Raw genomic sequence first — 25,798 nt, forward strand, 5'->3', positions numbered from 1 at the left:
ATGACCTAAAGGATTGGAAACTGATGGGCTACCAAGCAGGTAAAAAACAGTGCTGTTAAAATTCCAAACTAGCCTACAAAGAAACAACCTACTAAAAACATCTATTTCTATGAAAACTGATGTTTACGTCAATGAGTGCCTTACCAAAACAAGACAAAACCTTCTTTATCGGCTAAGAAAATTACGCTATGCCCAAAAAATCCACCAGTGCTTTGTGAGGGATGGAAAAATCGCAGTTAGGAAACAGCCCACTGGGAAGAGATACTTCATCTCTACAGAACATGACCTTAAAACATTCCTAAGTGAGGCTGGACTAACAGAATCAGAGTAAAGTGCAGATAATACCCACAGTCCACCGTTAGTGTTATATTGTCATAAATTTGTGCCCCCCTAAAATTCTAATACCCCAACTACTTTTGATTGTCATTGTTGTATTCAATGACCATTCTACCTCATAGAATTAATTTGTTTAATATCTACAGAATCTATCTCCTTTTTTTACAACTTACCGCATCACTGTTCCATCTTATTTTATTATAAACTAGCCATAACTTGTCCTCAATAATTCTACCTCACTTTAAGAAATACTCAATTGCCCAATTTTATTCTAAAATCCCTATTATTGCCCAATTTTGCTTTAAACTATATTGATCAAACTTATTGTAAACTTCTTTTATTGACCATTTTTATTCTATACTTTTTTAAACTAGTATTTTCAACTACAACTTTTATATTATCCTGTCTACCATCTTACTAGCATATTATAACCAAGTCATTGCCATTTTTATTTTTATCATTTTTTTTTATTATTCTTTTGCTACCTTAATTTGTGTATTTTATCCTGTCAATTTAAATCTAGTTATACTCGAATTCTTGTAAACAACTTATATAAGACCTTAGTGCAATTACAATTGAGAGTCTTGTGCCTTTTTTATATTATTAGATTAAACTCAGTTGTACTATAGCTCATTCTAGCTCAATACATAGTCAATACCAAATTCATTATATTAGACCATAGTGCAATTACTAGTGAGAGTCTGGTGCTATTTTTAATTTGTATTTTTATATTATTAGATTAAATCTAGTTGTACTATAGCTCATTCTAGCTCAAAACATAGACTCCACAAAAGTCATTATATTAGACCTTAGTGCAATTACAAGTGAGAGTCTTGTTCTATTTTTAATTTGTATTTTTATATTACTAGTTTATACCTAGTTGTACTTTAGTTCATTCCAGCACAACACATAGACAACATCAACTTCATTATGTGTAGTAGTGACTATACTCTATATGACCAAAATACTCTAGCTATATACTTGTCCAAACTTCCCACCACTACAGATATCAGTACTAGAACTCAACACACAACTCAGGATATAAATAACCATAATTTAAACCTAGAAGATGATTGATCACGTTGACCCTGATCTAAACCTCCATAATCTGACACCCAATCAAAACCTATTGGAAAGTAACTGCCTTTATTACACAGCATCACAAGCCAGCACTATCCTAAACAATGCTAAAAGTCTATCAGTACTTAACTACAACATCAGGTCCTTTAGCAAACACTATGATGACCTCCTGGCACTCCTTGAATCACTAAAGACACCCTTCTCCTGCATTATTCTTACTGAGACCTGGCTTAAGCAGGACACAATAGACATCTACCCTCTACCAGGATACACAGCAATTCACAACTGCAGACCAAACCAAGTTGGGGGTGGTATTGCAATCTATTACTCTAACCAATTATCTTGTATTAGCACCACTTGCTTTATTGATGAATATGGGGAATACATTTTTGCTAATTTTACTGTAAAAAACCTTAAGACACCTATAACAATCGGTGCCATTTACCGGATACCTCACACAAACATCCCAAATTTCAGTGAGAAATTAAAGTCACTAATAACAATCAGACACATGAATAAGCACCACCTTCTCTTAGCTGGAGACTTCAACATCAACCTTGGCTTACTAGATGATCAGCCTGTAACTGATTTCATCAACAATATGAACAACACACTTCTCATACCAACAATAACTAAACCAACCAGGCTCACTGAGACAAGTGCAACCATAATAGACCACATATGGACCAATATACTAGCCCCCCTTAAATCAGGGATAATCACAGATAGCACTACAGACCACTACAATACCTTCCTCCTGACAAACATTAGTAAACCACCACTTGAATACAACAAAGTCTCATTTAGACTCCATGACGAGGCCTCAAGTTCACAGCTGACCTAGAGACTGTTGACTGGCCTACAGAATTCTCCAAGGCCAATGGTATTGATGACTGGACAGACATTTTTCTTAACAAATTACTTAGACTATACAACAAACATTGTCCTATAAAAACGAAACAGATCACAAACAAACGGCTTGGTTGCCCATGGCTAACCAGCACCATTCTGAAATCCATTGACAAGAAACACCAATATGAAAAGCAATATAGACAGGGCTTAATACACAAAGATATTCTTAAACACTATTCATCAGTTCTCACCAAAGTAATAAAGAAAGCCAAACAACTATACTACTCCAGTAGATTTACAGACACTAGAGGAGATATAAAAAAGACCTGGAAAACACTCTCTCAGATTCTAGGGACCCACAAACTGAAAAAAAAAAAGAATATTGTCCTAACTAAACCTAATGAAACACCACTACATCCCACTGACACAGCTAACAAGATAAACGACTTCTTCTCAACCATAGGATCTAATCTCGCCAATAAAATCCCACATACCAATGCCCATGCTGGGGACTACCTAGATGGGAATTTCCCAAATTCCTTCTATCTTGCACCAACTGAGCCCTCGGAAGTCACCGAGATTATAAAGTCACTTAAAAATAACTCAGGGAATCGGTCTCATGTCCCACCATTACTGTACAAGCGAGCAGCCCATATCCTTTCGCATGCTATTTCATTACTTTTTAACAAGTCACTAGAAACTAGCACCTTCCCGAAACTACTCAAGATGGCAAGGGTTACACCAATACATAAAGGTGGTGACCCTACAGACTTAAACATCTATAGGCCAATATCAAACTTACCATTGCTATCCAAAATCTTTGAGAAACTCGTGCACAGGAGACTATATTCATTTATAATAGCACAAAACATACTCAACCCCTGCCAATTTGGATTCAGGAAAAATAAAAGCACTAATGATGCAATTGTAAAAATGCTAGATCTGCTTTACACAGCATTGGAAAATAAGGAATATCCACTAGAAATTTTTATTGACCTAAGAAAAGCTTTTGACACAGTAGACCACGACATCCTACTCCACAAACTTGACCATTACGGTATAAGAGGCCATGCACTTGCTTATTTCAAATCTTACCTTACTAATAGGTATCAGTATGTCACCATTAAAGACACAGCATCAACAACACGGCCATTTGATACTGGAGTTCCGCAGGGAAGTGTCCTTGGTCCCCTGCTCTTCCTCATATACATCAATGATCTTCCAAACGTATCCCAACACCTGAAACCCATTCTCTTTGCTGACGACACGACTTATGTCATCTCTCACCCTAATCTTGCCACCCTCAACACCATTGTTAACGAGGAGCTGATCAAAATATCGACTTGGATGACAGCCAATAAACTTACGCTTAACACTGACAAAACCTACTATATTATGTTTGGTAGCAGAGCAGGAGATGCACAAATTAACATTAAGATCGACAACACTCTAATTACCAGACATAATGAGGGCAAATTCCTAGGCCTATACCTTGACAACAACCTGAATTTCAGCACCCATATCCAACACATAACCAAAAAAGTATCCAAAACGGTTGGGATCCTCTCCAAGATATGATACTATGTGCCGCAAAATGCCCTTCTCACACTATACCACTCACTTATTTATCCATACCTCACCTATGCTATTTGTGCTTGGGGATCAACTGCAGCAACACACCTAAAGTCAATAATAACCCAACAAAAAGCTGCAATAAGAATAATCACTAAATCCCATCCCTGGCAACACACCCCCCCACTCTTCATAGATCTAAATTTACTCCCTGTTCAGTACATCCACACTTACTACTGTGCAATCTACATCTACAGGACCTTAAACTCCAATATCAACCTTGACCTAAAACGCTTTCTTGATAGTTGTGACAGAACCCACAGGCATAACACCAGACACAAACATCTCTACGATATTCCCCGTGTCCGACTAAACCTTTACAAAAATTCAATGTATGTCAAAGGCCCTAAAATCTGGAACACCCTACCTGAGAACTCTAGAACTGCAGACACATTCATCACCTTCAAAACTACCATTAGAAAACATCTTATCTCCTTGATACACCCCATCAACTAACTCCACGAATACTACCTAGTGGTTCACACTTACACTCACTCACCCATTTGACCATAAACAGAAATATTAATCTCAATCTTAAAATAATGAATCCTGTGATACTCCAATACTGAAACTATGTATTGTGCCAAAACAAAAGCATTCACATTGCTAAACTCACAAACTAGTATTTAGTCACTTAGCCATAATACCAACTTACCTCATAATTTGTAATATTTTAAAATAAAGAATTAAACTAAGTCTGCCCGAAATGCCTAGCCATGCTAGGTGTTCTAGTGGTACACTTTGTAATCATTATTTAACTACATGTAAACCACACAATAACCAAATTCTGTAAATTCAACATTGTAATCCTTATAGAGAATAAACTTTGAATTTGAATTTGAATTTGAATTTGAATTTATTATCCAGCATTTGAACCTGACAATAACCACTCTACCCGCAGGAGTCTAGCTTCTGATCTTATTTCTAACTGTCTGTAAATTATGAAGGTCGACATTCCTATCTTGGACGTGTTAAAGGTAAAGAGTTGTTTATAAATCTAATTTCCAGATTCTGACCTTGAGACTTACTTCATTCAGGATAGAACTTCAGTACCTAGGCCTGCTAGGAGTGTTTAACTCCAGCTTTCGAGCCGCTACATGTTAGCTCCAGCTTTTTCGATCTCCTGCGTTGAACTACATTACAGGATATTGAGATTCTCCTACAACTTATTTATATTCAATTACAATTTCCTTGAATTCTTTTAAACTCAGTTTAACACACTTCACCTCAGTCCCACACTCTTAGGACTCATTCACCCCATCAGTTCACGTTAACGCTCTAGTAATTCACACACATTCCTCTGCATCACTCATACTCTCCTAAAACTTCCTTACAGAGGCTGGAAAGGAGAAAACGATGAAGTTTGTGGCTCTTCCCTATTACTGTTTCTTTCGTGAGGTATGTTTGGAGAGGGCAGATGATGCAAGGGTCCAGGGATACCTCTTCCGATCGCAGCACTGGAGATACCATCAGAGACTTCTGTTCTCCAGGCTAACCAGTCTTATCTAATATATGATTATATTAATAAACCGTGTATCAAGTGAATTGCGCTGAACAACTGAGACGTCAAATTTTCAATTACATGCATAATTAACCAAATATTTAGTACCGGAAAACCCTGTTTAACGTAGAGAAGCCTAGGTTTGAGCGCCGTCCGAAATACTGCATATGATTCTCTGATCTATCTTCAACCAGAGAAAGAGAGAGAACCCGATTTGTTATATGCGACCTTGCTTGAGTGTAGTGGGAGGCTGATGACTGGGAGTCTGGCTGGAGGTATAAAGCCAGGCTCCAGACCAGGGAGGAGACAGTTACTGCTCACCATCCCAGCACTACTAAACATGTTCACTTCTGTGAGAATTAATATTCACTTTTCCTTCACAAAATGTCTTTCATCCTTCGATCACGCTAAATATAGTTCAAGCTTCAGACGCTGAAAAATTAGCATCAAAAACTTTCTCTTCTATCACAATAAATATCCTTCAATCTTACAACAATAATTTATTGGTTACATTCAGGTTTCACCATATAGTAAACTCAGTACGCTTTTTTTTGCCACATTTCCTGAGCTGTAACATTTGGCGTGATAATATTAATAGATTTTTTTTCCACTTTTCCACATCTCCCATTCAGATACAGCAGTAACCCAAACATTGAAGAAAGAAACCAATGAAGACGTTTCGGTCAGAGTTTGACCATTAACTAGTCACACAAAAGTGCTTCTGTGGTCCAAGTCGGACCGAAACGTTATCATAAATTTATTTCTCTATGTGTGGGTTATTTCTGTATTCTAGTATTGTGCCTTTTTACTCTGATTCAAATCTCAGAATCATTTTAAGAAATAAAATATTCAGGACTATGTTATGAATTGTTTTTAAAGTTATTTCAAAAGTAATGAATGTCAAGTGAAATTTAATAGACAAATAGTTTCGTAGTTTTCAAGAAATAATTCTAATTTTCTAAATCGTTTTGAAGAGTAGTAATACGACACTCTTCTACAGTAAGAGTTTTTTGTTGCCACAGGTGGTGTTGATGAGTATGCTGGTGGCCGCAGGTGTGGCTCTCCCAGGGGGATACCAACAACCTTCCTATGTATGTCATGCCATGTTTTTTATTGCAATTATCAAAATGTATATATAATACTTACATGCCAGTTGTTAAAATGAAATTGATATACAATAACATATGAATAATAATTCGTAAATTCTGGTGTGTTCACAGGCTCCGATTCCTTATAATTTCAACTATGATGTCAATGCTGGAGCCACCAACTTTGGCCAGCAAGAGAGTGGTAACGGTGGCAACGCCAAGGGCTCCTACTGGGTCCAACTACCAGACGGTCGACTCGAGAGGGTTGATTACTGGGCTGACGGTAGTGGATACCATGCTACCGTGTCCTTCCAGGGCACTGCCAAGCATCCCAGTTATGCTCCATCTTATGGTTACTAACTGATGCCTACACTATTATAATCTGTTTGTCTCGATCATTCATTTACAAAAGTTTTCCCGAAGAATGAAACACTTATGCAACATATGGGACTCTTTATCTTTATTATAAGGAAACGTTTCGCCACACGACTAGCAACAGGGACTTATTACCTCAACCCCCTCTCCTTTCTTTATACTCCTTTTCTTTCTATTGGACTGATGAAGCGACTGTGTGGTGAAACGCTTCCTCGATAAAGATTCCCGTGTGTTACATAAGTGTCTCATTCTTCAATTTGTCTGTTTTTTAAACCATTCATCACAAAATTTTTCCTACATTCATCTTTAATTTTACAAATCTTTTATTACGACGTACTCCTCAGAATGCATCTAATAAATTATTAAGTCTTAATGTTGGTGTGTTTTATTTGCAATGGAACAGGACGGTTGTGTTATGACACAGGTTTTTTGTCAGTAAATGAACTTTCAAGGGATTAAGCAGTCGATGGTCTACCGGAGCTACTCTTACATTCCATTAAATAAGCAAAAAGTCACCACAAAGTGACAACATGATTATCCTTATTGTTAAGTCAGCATTGATGGGAGTTTTTTCTAACACTGTTTTAATATTTTTCTGGTTTCAAGACACGATTGTTTAATTTAATATGTATACAAACAAAATTTGTAAAACGGAAACCTGTAATTGTTTTACACGATGGTAGGATTGCTGGTGTCTTTTTTCTGTTTCTTTAACATGCAAGATTTCAGGTACGTCTTGCTACTTCTACTTACACTTAGGTCACACTACACATACATGTACAAGCATATATATACACACCCCTCTGGGTTTTCTTCTATTTTCTTTCTAGTTCTTGTTCTTGTTTATTTCCTCTTATCTCCATGGGGAAGTGGAACAGAATTCTTCCTCCGTAAGCCATGCGTGTTGTAAGAGGCGACTAAAATGCCGGGAGCAAGGGGCTAGTAACCTCTTCTCCTGTATAAATTACTAAATTTAAAAAGTGAAACTTGCGTTTTTCTTTTTGGGCCACCCTGCCTCGGTGGGATACGGCCGGTGCGTTGAAAAAAAAATTTGGTGCATGTTGCTCAACTATATATTTATTTGAATAGAGATTTATATATATATATATATATATATATATATATATATATATATATATATATATATATATATATATATATATATATGTATATATATATATATGTATATATATATATATATATATATATATATATATATATATATATATATATATATATATATATATAAATATATATATATATATATATATATATATATATATATATATATATATATATATATATGTATATATATATATATACATATATATATATATGCATATATATATATATATATATATATATATATATATATATATATATATATATATATATATATATATATATATATATATACAACAAAATATAATCAATAACTTGACAATTGATCAATGTAAATATCTGATATGAGCTACATACATACGGAAATATGTTTTCAAATATTGTTATTTTCTTAAAGAGTTCCCAGGAAGAAGTGTAACAAGAACTAAGTATAACAGATAATGATATGTAAAGTAAAGTTTAATTATACTTAGGAACATTAACTATAAAAAAGCTTTCAAACTGATACAATGGAAATAAGTCACTTTGTCTGAATTTTTTGTGTTATCCCAGGTTCTCTACACATATATACTGTCATGTAGGATAATCTTCGTAACTGTATTTGTGTATACCTGAATAAACTTACTTATTAAGGTGCAACCTCGACCTCATCATTGTTGATGTACAAGACTGAAGAGGCTGATGAGAGTTCAAAGATTTACAGAGTGTAGTTGTTGTGCATTTTTGGATGAATGCTTCAGGTAGAATGATCCATCCTAACTCTTCAACATGAAAGTAAAAATATCAAAGTATGAACAAAAAAAATATATTGCAATAGTCATTTGTGAGAATGTGCATAAACATGTACTCTAAGTTAGTTTTTGTCAAGGAGCTGATGTGTGGTATACACAAGAAGCCATTTGTGTTACTATCGTGTACTTATACAAATTATAAATTATTTTATCAATCATTTAAGTAAAAGGTAATGTGAAAATTAGTACTGGATGAGTATTTGCTTTAAGCAGTAGTTTGTATGTAAGAGTAACATTGATACATAAATAATATTAATAATAATAATTTATATTCACATGATATACAATTTATACAAAATTGGATGACATTTAATAGTACACATGGAAAGTCCCTGGTTATGCTGAGTATTTGGGGAAAAATGTTAAAAAGTTGTGAATATGGAATGGTCCAGTGAGACTGAGCATTTGAAGGCACAAATATCGAGATATAATAATGGAATAAAATCTTTTCTGATTTTTCTTGTTGTTAACGTGAAAGAAATTATTGCACTTAGTATTAATAAGGTGAGTTCTTACTTGGTATTTGGTAAACGTTCTACTATATATAGTTGAAAAAGGTCGTGTCTCAGCTTCTGGTCCCGCCTATTCACTGGTCGCTAGTGGGTTCAGTCTCTCTTAGCTTTGAGAGTCTCATCGTACCTCGTTTTAAAGCTATGTACGAATCATTCCTCTACCACACCATTTTCCAGGTCGTTCCACTTCCTGACTACTCTAAAACTGAAGAAATATTTTCTAACATCACTGTGACTCACCTGTGTCTCTAAATTCAGTTGTGTTCTCGTATTCCTGTTACCTGTCTTTTCAACAATCCATCCATATCTACCATATGAATTCCATTCAGTATTTTGTACGTTGTTATCATAACACTCCCAGTCCTTTCCTTCTTTTAAGAATATTTGGAAACCAGTTAAATTTATGGGACCAAGTTGGGTAGTTTACCTAGCTGTGTTTGAAAGTGAATTTCAGACTGTCTGGACTTTTCATCTGCCTAATTATAAAGTTAAAAAACTGAGCAGTATCGTCTATGCGTGATACACTGAGTTCATTCATGGGTCTGTTAAGAGTACTGAGCTCTCGATCCAGTTCCTTCAGTGCTTAAGTGATTAGGAATTTGCATTAGTGAAGTGTCTTCTTTAGAGCAGGTGTCTCCTGCTTTTTACAAATGCTAGACCATTACAACAAGGTCTTTGATGCTTAAGCTCCAGTTAATAGGCCTGACAGATATTTAAAGAGAACAGTTTCAGCTTCTAAGTTTGCTGCTAAAGATCTAGCTGTAGTTTCTGGGTCTACTTAACTGTAACTGCTATTCCGAATCTCCTACACAATTGCAGTTCATTACCACAACCCTAATGAAACATTACAACTCGCGTCCCCACAGTTCTCACATACCTACTACTAAATATCATACCCTTATCACGAAACTTCATCTCATTCCATCAGCACTTCTGCTTACTCCCACATCTTTCTTATTCGACATATAACCCACGCCTGAGTGCTAGCGCACTTAACTCACACACTGAGATCCGGGGTTCGAATCTCCTCCGGTACGGCTGGAAAAACATTAGGGACGTGTTTCCATTAGACACCTGTTGTCCCTGTCCCTGTTCGCCCATCAGTAAAATGGGTACCTGGGTGTTAGTCGACTGGTGTGGGTCGCATCCTGGGAAAAAACTAAATTTGCCCGAAATGCTCAGCGTAACAAGCGGCTTTCTATATAGTAGTAGCATATCAGCCTGGTTGATCAGGCTCTGATCCACCAGGAGGCCTGGTCACAGACCGGGCCGCGGGGGCGTTGACCCCCGGAACTCTCTCCAGGTAAACTCCAGGTATCATTGATGTCAGCTAGGACTGTATGCTTTGTACATGTACTTGTAGTAAATAAAGATATTATTATTATTATTATTATTATTATTATTATTATTATTATTATTATTATTATTATTATTATTATTATTATTATTATTATTATTATTATTATTATTATTATTATCATTACAATAAAGATAGCTAAACTTTCCGCTCTTTATGTTTTATTACGATAATTTAAAATAAATAAATTCATAAAAATATTTCTATTGCGTGGTGAAAGATCTTCATAAATTTTCTGCGTCAGGAACACTGGGCTCTAAATTCAGCTGTTACTCCATCTCTAATAACACTCTCTCCAATGCCCTGGAACCGATGCATGACGTACGTTGGTACAGCAAGTAGCAGGTGTTCCTGGGGAACACAGATACCTCTCCAGATGATGGTAGGAAGAAAAATAAGTCCTATTTACTGAAATATTATCAACTACATAACTAAAGATAACATCGGCCATAAAGACGCTTCAGCTCTCCAGGTTCACCAGACTTATAACTTATCATCAGCAAACAAAGTATCAAAAGTGTTTTGTGCTGTATAATTAAAATGCGAAATATTTGATCAATTTTTCACCATTATGTCAATAGTTCGGCAACAATTTAATACCGTAAAACTCAGTTTAAAATGAAGAAGCTTAGGTTTGTGTGTCGTCGAAGAGATTAAACACAATAAACAAAACTAATTTCAACCAGAGAGAGGAAAATCAACTGGTCAAATGCGACCTTGGTTGAGCGAGGAGGGAGAGGCTGATGAGTCTGGCTGGTGGTATAAAGCCAGGCTCCAGACCAGAGAACAGACAGTAACTCTTCATCATCCCAACATTGTACTACTAAACATGTTCGCTTCAGTAAGTATTGTTAGTAATATTTCCATCAAAAAATAACGTGCCTTTTATACTTGCATCACAAAGAAAATAGATCAAGTTTCAAAATTTTAACAGGAAATCGATGTTTTCGTTGTTTAAAACATAACTGATAATTAAAATTTGCTTTACAAATTATATATTTCAATTAAGTTCAAATCACATTTTTTTTCCATTCATTACAATACATATCCTTCACTATTACAACAATAATTTATTGGTCACATTCAAGTTTTACATTAGTCGCGAGAGCACCTCAAATGTTCACAGTGCAGAAAACTCAAAACAACGTTTTTCCGTTCATATGTTCCGTGCTACAACATTTTTCCGTTCATATGGTCCGTGCTACAACATTTTTCCGTTCATATGGTCCGTGCTACAACGTTTTTCCGTTCATATGTTCCGTGCTACAACATTTTTCCGTTCATATGTTCCGTGCTACAACGTTTTTCCGTTCATATGGTCCGTGCTACAACATTTGCTATTAAAAACTTAATTCTCAGATTCGTTCTAACAAATAAAACATTTAAGACTAGGTTCTGTTTTATATTTATTATTATTATTATTAAAGATTCGCCGGTATTCTGGCGGCCTGGGCCTTTTCCAAGTGGTGGCCCGACCTTGACTCCCTGTCTTGGCAGTGTCTGAGACCTAAGTCTCCCATGGGAGGACGTGCAAGTACCTCCTCGTCTTTGGGAACAACTACCCCCAGGCCTAGCCACAAGCTAGGCCTCTCTGGTCTGCCATCCCCGCCCAAAGCGGGCTAATGGGAATGACAGTCTTGTGAGCTGCAAGCTCCGGCTCAGGCACCTACCTTGCCCTAGAAGGGTTGGGCATGGTGTCGATCCTGTTTTATTATTATTATTATTATTATTATTATTAAAGATTCGCCGGTATTCTCCCGGCCCGGGCTTTTTCCAAGTGGTAGCCCGGCCTTGGCTCCCTCTTTAGGGAGTGTCTGAGACCTAAGTCTCCCATGGGAGGAGGCACAAGTACCCCTCATCTTTGGGACCAACTGTCCTCAGGCCTAGCCACAAGCTAGACCTCTCTGGTCTGCCATCCCCGCCTCAAGGGGGCAAATGGGAATGACAGTCTTATGAGCTAAAAGCTCGGGCTCAGGCACCTACCCTACCCTAGAAGGGTTAGGCATGGTATCGATGCTGTTTTATCTGTAGAAGTAAATCCAAAAGTTAGGACAGTCCGTTAAAAATTAGCAGTCAAAGAGTTGTATAGTCTGGAATAATATTCTAATGTCTAAAAACTCCCTGTTTAGCGTAGTTTTATAAGGCAATCAATATTATAAATAATATTAGCTAAGGAATGTAAAATAATAATAAGACAAACTTCTAAACTAAGATTCTTGTGTTCCCACAGGTGGTGTTGATGAGTATGCTGGTGGCCGCAGGTGTGGCTCTTCCAGGGGGATACCAACAACCCTCTTATGTACGTCATCCTATATTTTTTTATTCTTTATTATAATTATCAACAAGTCATAAACATGCATTGCAGATGTTAAATAATATACGAATAATAATTCAAGCATGCTTATGTATTCACAGGCTCCGATTCCTTATAATTTCAACTATGATGTCAACGCTGGAGCCACCAACTTTGGCCAGCAAGAGAGTGGTAACGGTGGCAACGCCAAGGGCTCCTACTGGGTCCAACTACCAGACGGTCGACTCGAGAGAGTTGATTACTGGGCTGACGGTAGTGGATACCATGCTACCGTGTCCTTCCAGGGCACTGCCAAGCATCCCAGTTATGCTCCATCTTATGGTTACTAACTGATGCCTACATTATTATGTATCTATCTGGATTATTCACTATCAAATTTTTTGTGCGTTACGTTCTAATTTTATTACTCTTTAAGCAGAACATACTCCTCAGAATGCATCTTCAATAAATTATTGATATATATATAATTACTGTGTCTCAATTGAAAAAACACATAACAGGTTTGATTTGATACAGGTCTTAGTATCTGCTGGTCTAACGAAACTACGTTTACACTCCATAGAAATCACAAAAAATAAATCACCACAGTCATGACCTAATAAGGGTCATGACTGTGCCTGGATTTTTCTATTTTTCCATCAGCTTTTCTATTTTATTTCACTCATAACTCGAGAATGCCTCATCCAAATTCCTGGAACAATTATCATGTTCACGAGCCGTATGACCAAAGTTGTTGAAGCCATTGGTCCAGTGTCTTAAAATGGTTCAGACAAATCCTGAAATCCTCAGTGGTGGTGCTTTAAACGCTCAGAAACGGTTCCAAAAAATACGACGATGGCGGGAGAGGGACATTCAAATGTGAAGGTGCAGATCTGACTATTTTATATACAAAAAAGTTAAAAAAATTATTCAGGTTAAACCACATTTAATAATTTTCAGTTTGCTTCTTCTGAGGCTGATGGATCTTATTGCCAGGATAGTACCTATTATGATTCGTTTGCATGCAAGCAAATTTGTTGATTTAGTAAAATAGTATAAAAACTTGGAACAGTTGGAATCCGTGCTATAATTGGGGAATGACTTATCAGATCGGCTTCAAATTTTTCACCATAATGTGGATTCCTGAACACAAAGCTCACGCTGCCAGTGGGTGGCAGAAGTCAAAATTTGCCAATTTTATTAGATAGTGATATATGTGTTAATAATATATTATTGACAATGTATTCGATAAGAAGTATAATAACCCAAAGGTTTGGTGAGTGTTGGTGCAAATTTGAGATTATACAGAATTAAAAAACTTGGAATTGTTCGAACCAGATCAATTACTGGAAAATGCTTTTTCTGATAGGCTTCAAACTTTTACCATAGATAGACTTTATTAAAACAACTTTTCACTAACTTTGAGTTGTGTATATTCCAGTTTCCCAGTTTTATGAAGCAAGTTGTTTTCCATGTAATAGCTAGAGAATGCCTCTTCCGATCAGCATCAAACCCTAAATGTTAGAGCATATTATTAGGAAGCATTTTTTTTTATTAATTTTATTCTGTGTGGGGTACCAGTTCGTCAGTTTGTAAATTTTATTAAACAGGTTTTTTTTTAAAAATCAAATTAAAATATTTTTCGTGCAGAATTGTCGAAAATTTTAAAAGTAATGTAAATGAGAAAAGTAAACTAGAAAAAGAAATAAAAATTTGAGCGTTTTATGGTGTTTTTAAGTTTAAGAACGAGAGACTCATAATTTTCGGAACATTCTCAGTAACATTTCCGTTTGCTTTCTCGTAAATTACTGTTTATTACTCGAGAACGCCATATTCGATCGGCTTCAGATTTTCAATACTTGTGTCGTGCAAGATCCGTGGGACTACATATTTACATATGCACAATGTTATACAGTCCAGTCCCAGATGTTTGTTTCCGTGTGGCAGGTGGAGACAGACTCACCGGGTCGCCTTCACAATATCAACATTTAATGGAGTCTCTTGACACCATCTTGACACTTTTAATCTTGAAATGGTATAGCATTATTTTTTACTATTACATTATTTTGCCTTGATGTTGGTGAGGGGCTCTTGATCCACGATACTGGACTTATCTTCCCCATGCTTGGTCGAATTTGAATGCCTCCCATTCTACACGCTCTATTTGACCCCAACGGGTTTAGCGCGTCCCTCTGATTAAAACTGTGACTGGCATCAATCTTCAAGAACTGAAATTAAATGGATGGAATGTTTTATAGCTTAAGCTGTGTAGGCACAAATTGTGTTGGATTGTGTGCACTAGCTGGAAAATGCATCATCTGGTAGGGTTTAAACTTCTAGTGTTGATGTGTTTTCCTCATATGAAACAATCTCATGATGTCAGCTTGTGTACGTTATCATCTTCCAGTTTTTTTAATAAAATTAGTTACTGTGCAATAAATGGGAAGTGTCTTTTCTGATCAGAAATAAGTCACAATGTTTGACTTTCTTTGGTTATCCTGGATTAAATTAACTTGATGTTCTTCTAGGTTTCTATAGCATTTATGTGCCTTCTAGATTACTGGTAACATTCGTATTTTATGTATACTAATATTGCAAAAAAACTACTTATTTTCTTAAAAGCTGGTCTGTCTTGCTTAGATTTTTTTTTTTTTTTTTTTTTTTGATATATTTTGGACTACATAGGTTCTAATTTCTTTGTTTTTTCCCCTTTTTTCAAAAAAATTTAAAATTTCTGAGTGTCGCATCTGATTATCTTCAAGCTTTCCATGATAAGTTGATCATACAACTTCTGAGTGGCTTCAAACTTAATGTTATCTTCCACTTACAGTTTGTAGGTTTATTCTGAACTGTTAAAGTTACATTATAATGGCTTAATATTTACTAAACTCTTCTTGAATGCAAAAAATAAATGCCAGAGCATAAAAAAATTTTTAAACCAAATAAACTTGTGGGTGTAATTAGTGTAGCTCTCCTATATGTGCTTAAAATTAATGACCACGAACCCCAGCTTTGGGCATTTTATAAGGGGTTGAATTCCAGATCCTTGTTCCACTTCTCATTTATTTACTTGTGAGGTTAAATAAAATGAGGTTAAATAATTGAGCTGAGCTCTTTCCTGGACTGTTTAAGACACTGAGCTCCCATTCCTAATTCGTCAGTGGTTAAGCTACAGTTTGTTAGTCTGACAGGTGTTTAGGGAGAACAGATTCAGGTTTTGTGCCTCCTACTAAAGATCGAGCTCTAGTTTCCTGGATCTATACTTAATCTGTGACTGTTGTTCAGTGTCACCTAGAAAATTGCACTTCACAACGTAAACTATAATGTGCTGCCATACCTCACACCCTCACACCTCCTACACACTTATAAATACCAAACTTTTAACACAAACCTAATACTGCTTCTGTCATTAAAATTCTACATAACTCTCATACTCCATATAACTTCCTGAGGGAGCTGCAGCTCCAGGCCCCTCGCAGACAAAAAAAAAGGAAAAAAAAATTCCAGAGGAAGATCTTAAATTAAAGTTTAATATATTAATTTATAAAAATAAAAATTCATAAAAAATATTTTATGTGTGGAGTGTAGGCTCATATAAAAATTCTCTATTTCAGGCTTGTAGGAATTTATTCAATGTCTTACACTAACACCTCAACAACACAGTCCAATTTATACATGAACGGTATACGGTATAGAATTTGTATTGATAAAGCTACTGGTTGGCGAAACGTCTACAATAAAGATACACAGATGCTGCACATGTGTCTACATTTTTCAACACAGTCCAACACTCTACCTACTCCATTACATCTAATATAAATATACGACTCACTTTCCTACTACAGCTGGTAGGCTTCACTTCTTGGCCTTGCTGAAGTTGTTATCCAGCTTAAAAATCTGAACTCTAGATTCTGGTCATGTTACTAACATTTGTGTAATTGAGGGAAATGCTGACTTCCAGCTTTTGTTAAAAGTACAAAGCTACAGATCTTGGTTTGCTTATGGTCTCCCTAGCTGCGTTTATAATGGTGGGTCATCTTGACACACCTCAGTAAAAGGTGGAGTTTCAGCACGCAGGAATGCTGAGAGTGTTTAGCTTCACATCAATCCTACTCTCCTAGAACTCACTCCTACACCCCAACAATTCACTTTTATGGTTAAATAACATTCCTTTGCATCAATTATATTCTCCTGAAACGAGTTCCCAAACTTCATCAATATAACCTCATACAACAACGAAAGAGAAAATAAAAGGGGAAGGGAGAGAAACAATAAATTTTGTGACTTCTTTCTCCTATTGCTTCTTGAGGTATATTTTGACAGAGGGCAGGTGTTACTAGGGTTCAGGGATACCTCTTCGAATCGCAGCAGAGACGAATATGCATCTTTGTTCTGGCTGTTTTTCGATTGTTCAACTGAAGACACCATCATCCAACAGAGACCTGGGCTACTCAGGGTTTCCAGGCTTTACCAAATATATGACTCAGTATTAATAAACCGTGTATAAAGGGTGTATTGCACCGAATAATTAAGACCTGCAGTTTTCACCATCTGTCAGTCTGGGAAAATTTAATGCTGGAAAACTCAAGTCTTAAGTGAGAAGTTTAACGCGATTATTTGGTGTAGCTGGTAGCGGGGAAGTAAATGATACGTCTTCGGAGGCTTCTTACTTTATTAGTAATGTGGTGGTGGGTACACAGGCTTGTGTGTGCCCATGGCCCGGGAGGGCCATCCCATGAGAGAGCTACTAGTAGGCCTTGTGTCTTCATGCTAGGCCGCTGTGTGAGTGAGAGCATGTGGGACCAGCTTCCCAGAGACTTGGACAGGCCCAGAGGGCAGCACCTTAGTGCCGCGAAATATGAGCTAAGCTGGTAGACAGCATGACTGTCTGTGCAGACAGTACAGGCTGTCTACATACGCTCAGCCACCTACCTCGCCGACAATACTGGTGGTAAAAAAATATCGGTCTCTCTCTCGTAGGAGCAGGGCACAGAACACAAAATAAAAACATATATATACATATGGACATGAAAAAAAAAACTTCCTACTGGGAGGAAAGAAAAAAACATGTGGGGGTGTGCTAAACGTGGTCATAGGCAGTGAGCGTCGAAGAGCATCACTGCATGCCTTCCTGCGTCTGGACAGATACTGCAACACAAGAGACATCGCTGCGGCTGAGCTGTGACGTAACAGGTTATGGTCTCCTCTGGAACGGTGAAGCAGACATCGTAGGAGTCGCTGCAGGTTTCACTCAACCTGGGGCACGACATGCTGGTGCCCTCGAGTGAGACAAAACTCGGCAACTGGGCAGGACTTCTGGCAAGCGACTCAGGAGGACACTTCTCGACTGGTGCTGTCGCTGGGCTGTCACTGCCAGCGAGCGTGGAGTGAGTCGTGGCAGAGATGACTGGGCGAAACATCTGGGAGTCGTAACATCATACACCAGACTGCAGTGAGCGAGCTAGCAGTCAAAATGACATCTTCTTTGTACAGGCTGCTCACTGAAGCTTGTGACATGAGGCTGACACAGCGCCTGCTGACAGGGCTAACTGCGGCTTGACGAGTGTCATTCTCTCGGCAGTTGGAGTTATAGCAGAGGTTAGTCTAAGTGTCCCCAGACTTGTTTCTCTACATATAACTGCACTCTGAAGGTCTGGAGGTGAAGTGAAACAAATCTCGATGGGAATCGTAGCAGGTACGATTCTGCAGAACATCACGAGCGACGAGCATAAGAGCTTTCTGTACAAGAGGGCTCGGGCTCAGAGCTGACTGATAACAGCTGTCAAACGCACTGGTCACATCGGGTGACTTAACACAATGGTGCTACTCAGGTCTGGCTCAAACCTCACTGGACACACGAAAACTACACACACCCACGGTACATGTGGTACAACATGACTTAAACTAGCAAATGATGCTTTTCTGTGCACAAAACTGACACGAAGCCATACACTAACATGTGAGAACACTAACTGAGAGGAATTAATTAACACACGACATATATCTTCTCTCAATCTTCTCGACAATACTGAAATAATTACTAGAACACTCGAAGTGACATCATGTGATGTCAGGCGTGATGTCGCGAGGTGACGTCAGCAGCACTGTGACGTCAGCAGACATCTCGAGGTGACGTCAGGCAGACATCGTGACATCATGAAGTCAGGCAGCATTGTCGGTGACGTCAATGTGATGCAGGCAGCAGACCACAGCATGAGGCCTGGGACATCTGGCTTGGTAACCCACATGGCTTGTAGATCCACGTGACATCGCCCACACCCCACGTGGCGTCGGGATCCATGTGATGTCGTGATCTACGTGGCGTGCTGATCCATATGGCTTGCTGATCCACATGGCTTGCTGATCAACGTGGCTTGCTGATCTGAGTGGTTTGCTGATCCACGTGGCTTGCTGATCCGCATGGCTTGCTGATCCACGTGGCTTGATGATCCATGTGGCTTGCTACCAGCTTCCCACAGACTTGGACAGGCCCAGAGGGCAGCACCTTAGTGCTGTGAAATATGAACTAAGCTGGCAGACAGCATGACTGTCTGTGCAGACAGTACAGGCTGTCTACAAGTTATGGTTTGTGCCTTCCGAAATATGAGACTCACATGACTCGCACATAAATTTCAACAAGAGAGAGGAAAACCAACTTGTCATATGCGACCTTGTTGGGCTGTGATGAGAGAGGCTGATGACTGAGGGTCTGGCTGGGAGTATAAAGTCAGGCTCCTGGTCAAGGAGGAGACAGTGACTGCTCACCATTCCAACACTGCACTACTAACCATGTTCACTTCTGTGAGTAATATTATTCACCTTGCTTCAAAAAAAATTCTTTTGATTCTTGCGTCATAAATAATATAGTTAAAGCTTCTAATGTTGAGAAATTAAGAAACTTACATATACTCACATCTTATCATTATTTGAAAATAAATTTCTTTTTACTAAAATGCTTCTATTTCAAAATTATTTTTAAATCGGAAGCTCCTTTTTCTTCATAACACTTAATATCCTTACAACAATCATAGTAACATTATAGTAACATTTAAGTAACATTTGAGTAAACTCAAAACAATATTAAATGTTCCGAACAATAACATTTGTTATGATAAATCTCAGAAGTTTTGAATTTAACATTCTTTCGAAACTTCCATTCATATCGCAGAATCGTTTAAAAAGTAGATGATTTATATATGATTATTATTATTCAATCAATTTTATTTGACAAACCAAATTATAAAGACTATATACTAAAGAAAATAGAGGTTAAAGTAAGATTCTCGTGTTCCCACAGGTGGTGTTGATGAGTATGCTGGTGGCCGCAGGTGTGGCTCTCCCAGGGGGATACCAACAACTCTCTTATGTACGTCATCCCATATACTTTTATTGTGATTAACAAAATGTCATATACAGGAATGCCTATTGCTAAAATTAAATTTATATAAAATAATATACTACTAATAATTCGAGCATAACGGTGTGTCCACAGGCTCCGATCCCTTATAATTTCAACTATGACGTCAACGCTGGAGCCACCAACTTTGGCCAGCAAGAGACTGGTAACGGTGGCAACGCCAAGGGCTCCTACTGGGTCCAACTACCAGACGGTCGACTCGAGAGGGTTGATTACTGGGCTGACGGTAGTGGATACCATGCTACCGTGTCCTTCCAGGGCACTGCCAAGCATCCCAGCTATACTCCATCTTATGGTTACTAAATTCTGACTAAATCATTACCGGAAATCTATCCTGATCATTCCCTCGGAAAACTTTTTCTAGATAATCTTCGACTTTTACAGGTCGTTTTGTAAAATATGCTTATCTGAATACATCTGTATAAATTATTAGGAGCCTTAATGTTATGAAACAGGACAAGTGTATCATGACACCGGCTTTGTCAGCTAGTGACCCGTCAAGTGGATCAGCATCCCTCAACATACGAAAACTATGTTTTTAATCCTTTCGAAAAAAGTAAGGATCACCACATAGTAACGACTAAAGCTCCTTTAATGTTTAGTCAACATTGTTGGGTGCGCATTTAATTTTATTTCATTAGTTTCATACATATGCCTTGCAGATTCTCTAGCAAGCAACTATTAATTAATGTATAATTTAACAACTTAATATTAGTTGCATGTTAAAGAACTTTACACTTATCTGTAGAGTGTCTTGCCATATATAACAAGGGAAAGACATGACTTGTGAATATATTTGAAAATTATGTAGTATATATTAATTAAATATATATAAAAATATACTTTCAGTTATTGTTTCCTTTCGAATTAGTTCCTCGAGTGTAGTGAAAGGTATAAAAATGTTGGTAAAATTATCGACAGTGTGTTAGGTAAAACGACACAAGTGCAATAGGACATTTTATTGTGGCAACGTTTCTCTCTCCAGGAGCTTTGTCAAGTCCTCTGTGTTCCTGTATGGTTTGTAATGGCTTGATAAAGCTCCTGGAGAGCGAAACATTACCACAATAAAATGTCACATTAGTTGCTCTTGTGTCCTATTACCTAGTGTGAGATATACCAAGTGGAAAGTAAAGTATATATTGAGGCTCAGGTATAATTTAATTATCTTGAAAATATTCACTATATAAATGTGGCTTTCCATACAGTAGAACTGATTAGCACCTCACCTTGAATTCATTATTCTTGATGTATTATATAAAATATTCCGATAAGAGTAAACAATTAAATATATTATTAAGTCAGTAGTAGATTTCTTCCAGATTTTAACATAAAAGTATTAAACTCAGATTATGATAAAAGTTACACTGTATAAATAATGGTAACTGATTGCATAAAGCGAGATAAACATGTAACTGATTTTTTGAGAGGAACAAATTTCTTGTATAAACAAGTATAAACTTTTTATCTCAGAATTCTTTCATTATACAAATTATAAATGACTTTTTCAAGGCTTTATCAGTCCGTACAAAGGAGAATGGTGAAGAACAGGAGGAGTTTGAGGTAAACAGTCCCTCAGCCTTGAGACTTATTACCTCAAACTCCCCCTGTTCTTCACCATTCTCCTTTATATGGACTGATGAAGCCACTGCGTGGCAAAACGTTTCCTCATTAAAGATACCCAAGTGTTGCACATGTGTCTAAGTTATCAACTTGTCGGTTCTCTGAACCATTTATCTACGATAAATGAAGGTTATAACTATGACCATAATTTTTAAAGGGGTGGACCGGAAAACCAGCGGAAGGCCTCGGTCAGATTACCAAAAGCTCCAACGGTGGGTCAACATCTGACTAAGACCCGCGTCAGGAAACACTTGTCCTTTTCCCTGACGAACCTTACCTAACCTAACCTAACCAGGTCGATACGTGGTTAGGTTAGTTTTCCAAAAAAAAAAAAAAAAAATAAGAGAAGGTAAGAGGACCAAGAAATAGTGTAAATTTTTGAAGTAGTGATGTAGTTAGGAAAAAATACCTGAACCAGATTCCTTCGAAATACATTAGCATAAAGAAATGCATGTTTAATATCCAGAGGGCGTATGATGTTATATTCTGTAAATTAAAAAGGGCAGTCACTGACGAGCGTTTTCAGTGAAGCAGCGGGTTAATTAGAGAAGAATAACTTTTGTATTTACATACACTTTAATGTTAAGAACACACGTTAATTGACCTGATCTTATCTGTCTGGTAGTCCGTCAACGTCCTAAACTGACTCCCATTTTTTCTCATATTTTCTTCCTCCATCATCACCTGATAATTTTCAGTTTGAAGATTACTGCTGAACTGTTCCAGTCACAGTACTGTGGCTTATTATTTACTGAAGCTTTTGTGTAATGTAAACACTGCATAATTTAACATTAAAAGAAATATTGAAACCAGGTAAACTTGAGGGCACTACAGTGGGCACTATACCCAGCTGTGTTTGGTAGTGACGACCTCCTGCTCCTGGGCACTACAATGAGCACTATACCCAGCTGTGTTTGGTAGTGACGACCTCCTGCTCCTGGGCACTACAATGAGCACTATACCCAGCTGTGTTTGGTAGTGACGACCTCCTGCTCCTGGGCACTACAGTGGGCACTATACCCAGCTGTGTTTGGTAGTGACGACCTCCTGCTCCTGGGCCTTACAGTGGGCACTATACCCAGCTGTGTTTGGTAGTGACGACCTCCTGCTCCTGGGCACTACAGTGGGCACTATACCCAGCTGTGTTTGGTAGTGACGACCTCCTGCTCCTGGGCCTTACAGTGGGCACTATACCCAGCTGTGTTTGGTAGTGACGACCTCCTGCTCCTGGGCACTACAATGGGCACTATACCCAGCTGTGTTTGGTAGTGACGACCTCCTGCTCCTGGGCACTACAATGAGCACTATACCCAGCTGTGTTTGGTAGTGACGACCTCCTGCTCCTGGGCACTACAGTGGGCACTATACCCAGCTGTGTTTGGTAGTGACGACCTCCTGCTCCTGGGCCTTACAGTGGGCACTATACCCAGCTGTGTTTGGTAGTGACGACCTCCTGCTCCTGGGCACTACAGTGGGCACTATACCCAGCTGTGTTTGGTAGTGACGACCTCCTGCTCCTGGGCCTTACAGTGGGCACTATACCCAGCTGTGTTTGGTAGTGACGACCTCCTGCTCCTGGGCACTACAATGAGCACTATACCCAGCTGTGCTTGGTAGTGACGACCTCCTGCTCCTGGGCACTACAATGAGCACTATACCCAGCTGTGTTTGATAGTGACGACCTTATGGAAAATTGCATTTATCTGAATGCATCATTATGTACATAACAGTAAATGAGCAAAGATAATTATTATTTATCAGTTAGACAAGTAGGAATTTGGGACACCTAGGTCGCAAAAAATGTCCACCTTCGATACCTACCACTGTCATATACACAAGTTGCTCTGGACCTATTAATTAAATGAAATATACATCACCAGGAATGTTGGTAAATATATAAATTTGTGGACTGCATATTAAAATTAAAAAAGGATTATAGTATACACACATTTACATAACAGAAGGAAAATATCTTAATATCACTCACCAATTTGACTGGAGATTAATGTGTATCATACTCAGAAAACCTCACTGTCTATACATGAAAATAACACCTGACCAGAGTTATAACATAACAGACTTATCTGAGGTTCCTGGAGCTGTCTTGTCCAGTCGCCTGATATCTCAAGTTATGCAGGAATGCACATCCAACAATTTCGCCTCCTATTTGAGAGGTGTCAGCCCAATTTTAACCTCTAGAGCACGAAAAATTCTTCCAATTACACTAACGTTTACTTGGCTCATTCAAACCAAAATGGCGAGTCCTTCTGCCCAGACGCAGGCTTTCCGTTTTCTATGACATAAATATTATTAAATGCAGAATAGCCATCTATTTACATATAACTACTGTATTTCTGGAAAATATATACAGTGCGCTGCAGAAAACAATATGAAGTTCAACGATGAGAAATTTCAATTACTCAGATATGGTAAACACGAGGAAATTAAATCTTCATCAGAGTACAAAACAAATTCTGGCCACAAAATAGAGCAAAACACCAACGTCAAAGACCTGGGAGTGATCATGTTGGAGGATCTCACCTTCAAGGACCATAACATTGTATCAATCGCATCTGCTAGAAAAATGACAGGATGGATAATGAGAACCTTCAAAACTAGGGAGGACAAGCCCATGATGACACTCTTCAGGTCACTTGTTCTATCTAGGCTGGAATATTGCTGCACACTAACAGCACCTTTCAAGGCAGGTGAAATTGCTGACCTAGAAAATGTACAGAGAACCTTCACGGTGCGCATAACGGAGATAAAACACCTCAATTACTGGGAGCGCTTGAGGTTCCTGAACCTGTATTCCCTGGAACGCAGGCGGGAGAGATACATGATTATATACACCTGGAAAATCCTAGAGGGACTAGTACCGAATTTGCACACGAAAATCACTCACTACGAAAGCAAAAGACTTGGCAGACGATGCAACATCCCCCCAATGAAAAGCAGGGGTGTCAGTAGCACGTTAAGAGACCATACAATAAGTGTCAGGGGCCCGAGATTGTTCAACTGCCTCCCAGCATACATAAGGGGGATTACCAACAGACCCCTGGCAGTCTTCAAGCTGGCACTGGACAAGCACCTAAAGTCGGTTCCTGACCAGCCGGGCTGTGACTCGTACGTTGGTTTGCGTGCAGCCAGCAGCAACAGCCTGGTTGATCAGGCTCTGATCCACCAGGAGGCCTGGTCACAGACCGAGCCGCGGGGGCGTTGACCCCCGGAACTCTCTCCAGGTAAACTCCAGGTAAACAGTATTTTCCACACTGCGGCCGGGCGGAGTTCGTTGCTAAACGACTCAAATTGCTCATTTGGCAATGGTGGAGGACCTGGGTACATATAGGATCTGGCATCCACACGGCGACATATTACACAAGATTTAATCGCCCTTTTTACACTTTGCCGTCCTTGTGGAATCCAGAAAGTTTCCCTAATACAATTTAAGGTATCTTGTACCCCACCATGCATTACATTTTTATGGGCATTTAGAACAATTAAATTTGTTAGATGATGAGTTTTGGGCAGTAAGATAGGGTGTTTAGCATAATCACCCAATTCAGCATTTTGTAACCTACCTCTGCACCTAATTACACTGTTTTCTAAATACAGCCCCAATTTCTCTATTATGGAACCTTTCACAATTTTTCTTTCCATTATCAATTTAATCTCATTTCCATATATTTCTTCCTGTACTCTCTTTATCCAATATTCAAGAGGATGTGAAAACTTATATGAAATATTCATCTTGTTTAGAAACTTAATCACCAACTTAGTTACATTGATTAGTTTGGGTCAAGAAGAATACCTATTTATATC

General features: G+C 38.1%; 3 protein-coding genes across 3 annotated transcripts; all 3 read left to right on the top strand.

Annotated features, from left to right (window-relative positions):
- The first annotated feature begins 5,722 nt into the window (after positions 1 to 5,722).
- LOC128690834 (cuticle protein 10.9-like) lies at positions 5,723 to 7,208 on the top strand. Its single transcript, XM_053779572.2, has 3 exons — positions 5,723 to 5,753; positions 6,424 to 6,492; positions 6,622 to 7,208. The coding sequence occupies exons 1-3, from the start codon at positions 5,742 to 5,744 to the stop codon at positions 6,847 to 6,849; spliced, it is 309 nt and encodes a 102-aa protein (XP_053635547.2). The 5' UTR covers positions 5,723 to 5,741; the 3' UTR covers positions 6,850 to 7,208.
- Positions 7,209 to 11,445: 4,237 nt separating this feature from the next.
- Positions 11,446 to 14,964, top strand: LOC128690832 (cuticle protein 10.9-like). The gene is made up of 3 exons (XM_053779570.2): positions 11,446 to 11,487; positions 12,877 to 12,945; positions 13,062 to 14,964. Exons 1-3 carry the CDS (start codon positions 11,476 to 11,478, stop codon positions 13,287 to 13,289), a joined length of 309 nt encoding a protein of 102 aa, XP_053635545.1. The 5' UTR covers positions 11,446 to 11,475; the 3' UTR covers positions 13,290 to 14,964.
- A 4,738-nt stretch (positions 14,965 to 19,702) lies between these two features.
- Positions 19,703 to 21,204, top strand: LOC128690833 (cuticle protein 10.9-like). The gene is made up of 3 exons (XM_053779571.2): positions 19,703 to 19,740; positions 20,237 to 20,305; positions 20,432 to 21,204. Exons 1-3 carry the CDS (start codon positions 19,729 to 19,731, stop codon positions 20,657 to 20,659), a joined length of 309 nt encoding a protein of 102 aa, XP_053635546.2. The 5' UTR covers positions 19,703 to 19,728; the 3' UTR covers positions 20,660 to 21,204.
- The last annotated feature ends 4,594 nt before the right edge of the window (positions 21,205 to 25,798 follow it).

This window comes from Cherax quadricarinatus, chromosome 24 (genome assembly GCF_038502225.1).
Source record: "Cherax quadricarinatus isolate ZL_2023a chromosome 24, ASM3850222v1, whole genome shotgun sequence".
NCBI lineage: Eukaryota > Metazoa > Arthropoda > Malacostraca > Decapoda > Parastacidae > Cherax > Cherax quadricarinatus.

Excerpts from the sequence above, each read along its gene's own strand:
- LOC128690833 (XM_053779571.2), top strand. Across the intron at positions 20,306-20,431 it reads GATACCAACAACTCTCTTAT|GCTCCGATCCCTTATAATTT; the intron begins GTACGTCATCCC and ends GTGTGTCCACAG.
- LOC128690832 (XM_053779570.2), top strand. Across the intron at positions 12,946-13,061 it reads GATACCAACAACCCTCTTAT|GCTCCGATTCCTTATAATTT; the intron begins GTACGTCATCCT and ends ATGTATTCACAG.
- LOC128690834 (XM_053779572.2), top strand. Across the intron at positions 6,493-6,621 it reads GATACCAACAACCTTCCTAT|GCTCCGATTCCTTATAATTT; the intron begins GTATGTCATGCC and ends GTGTGTTCACAG.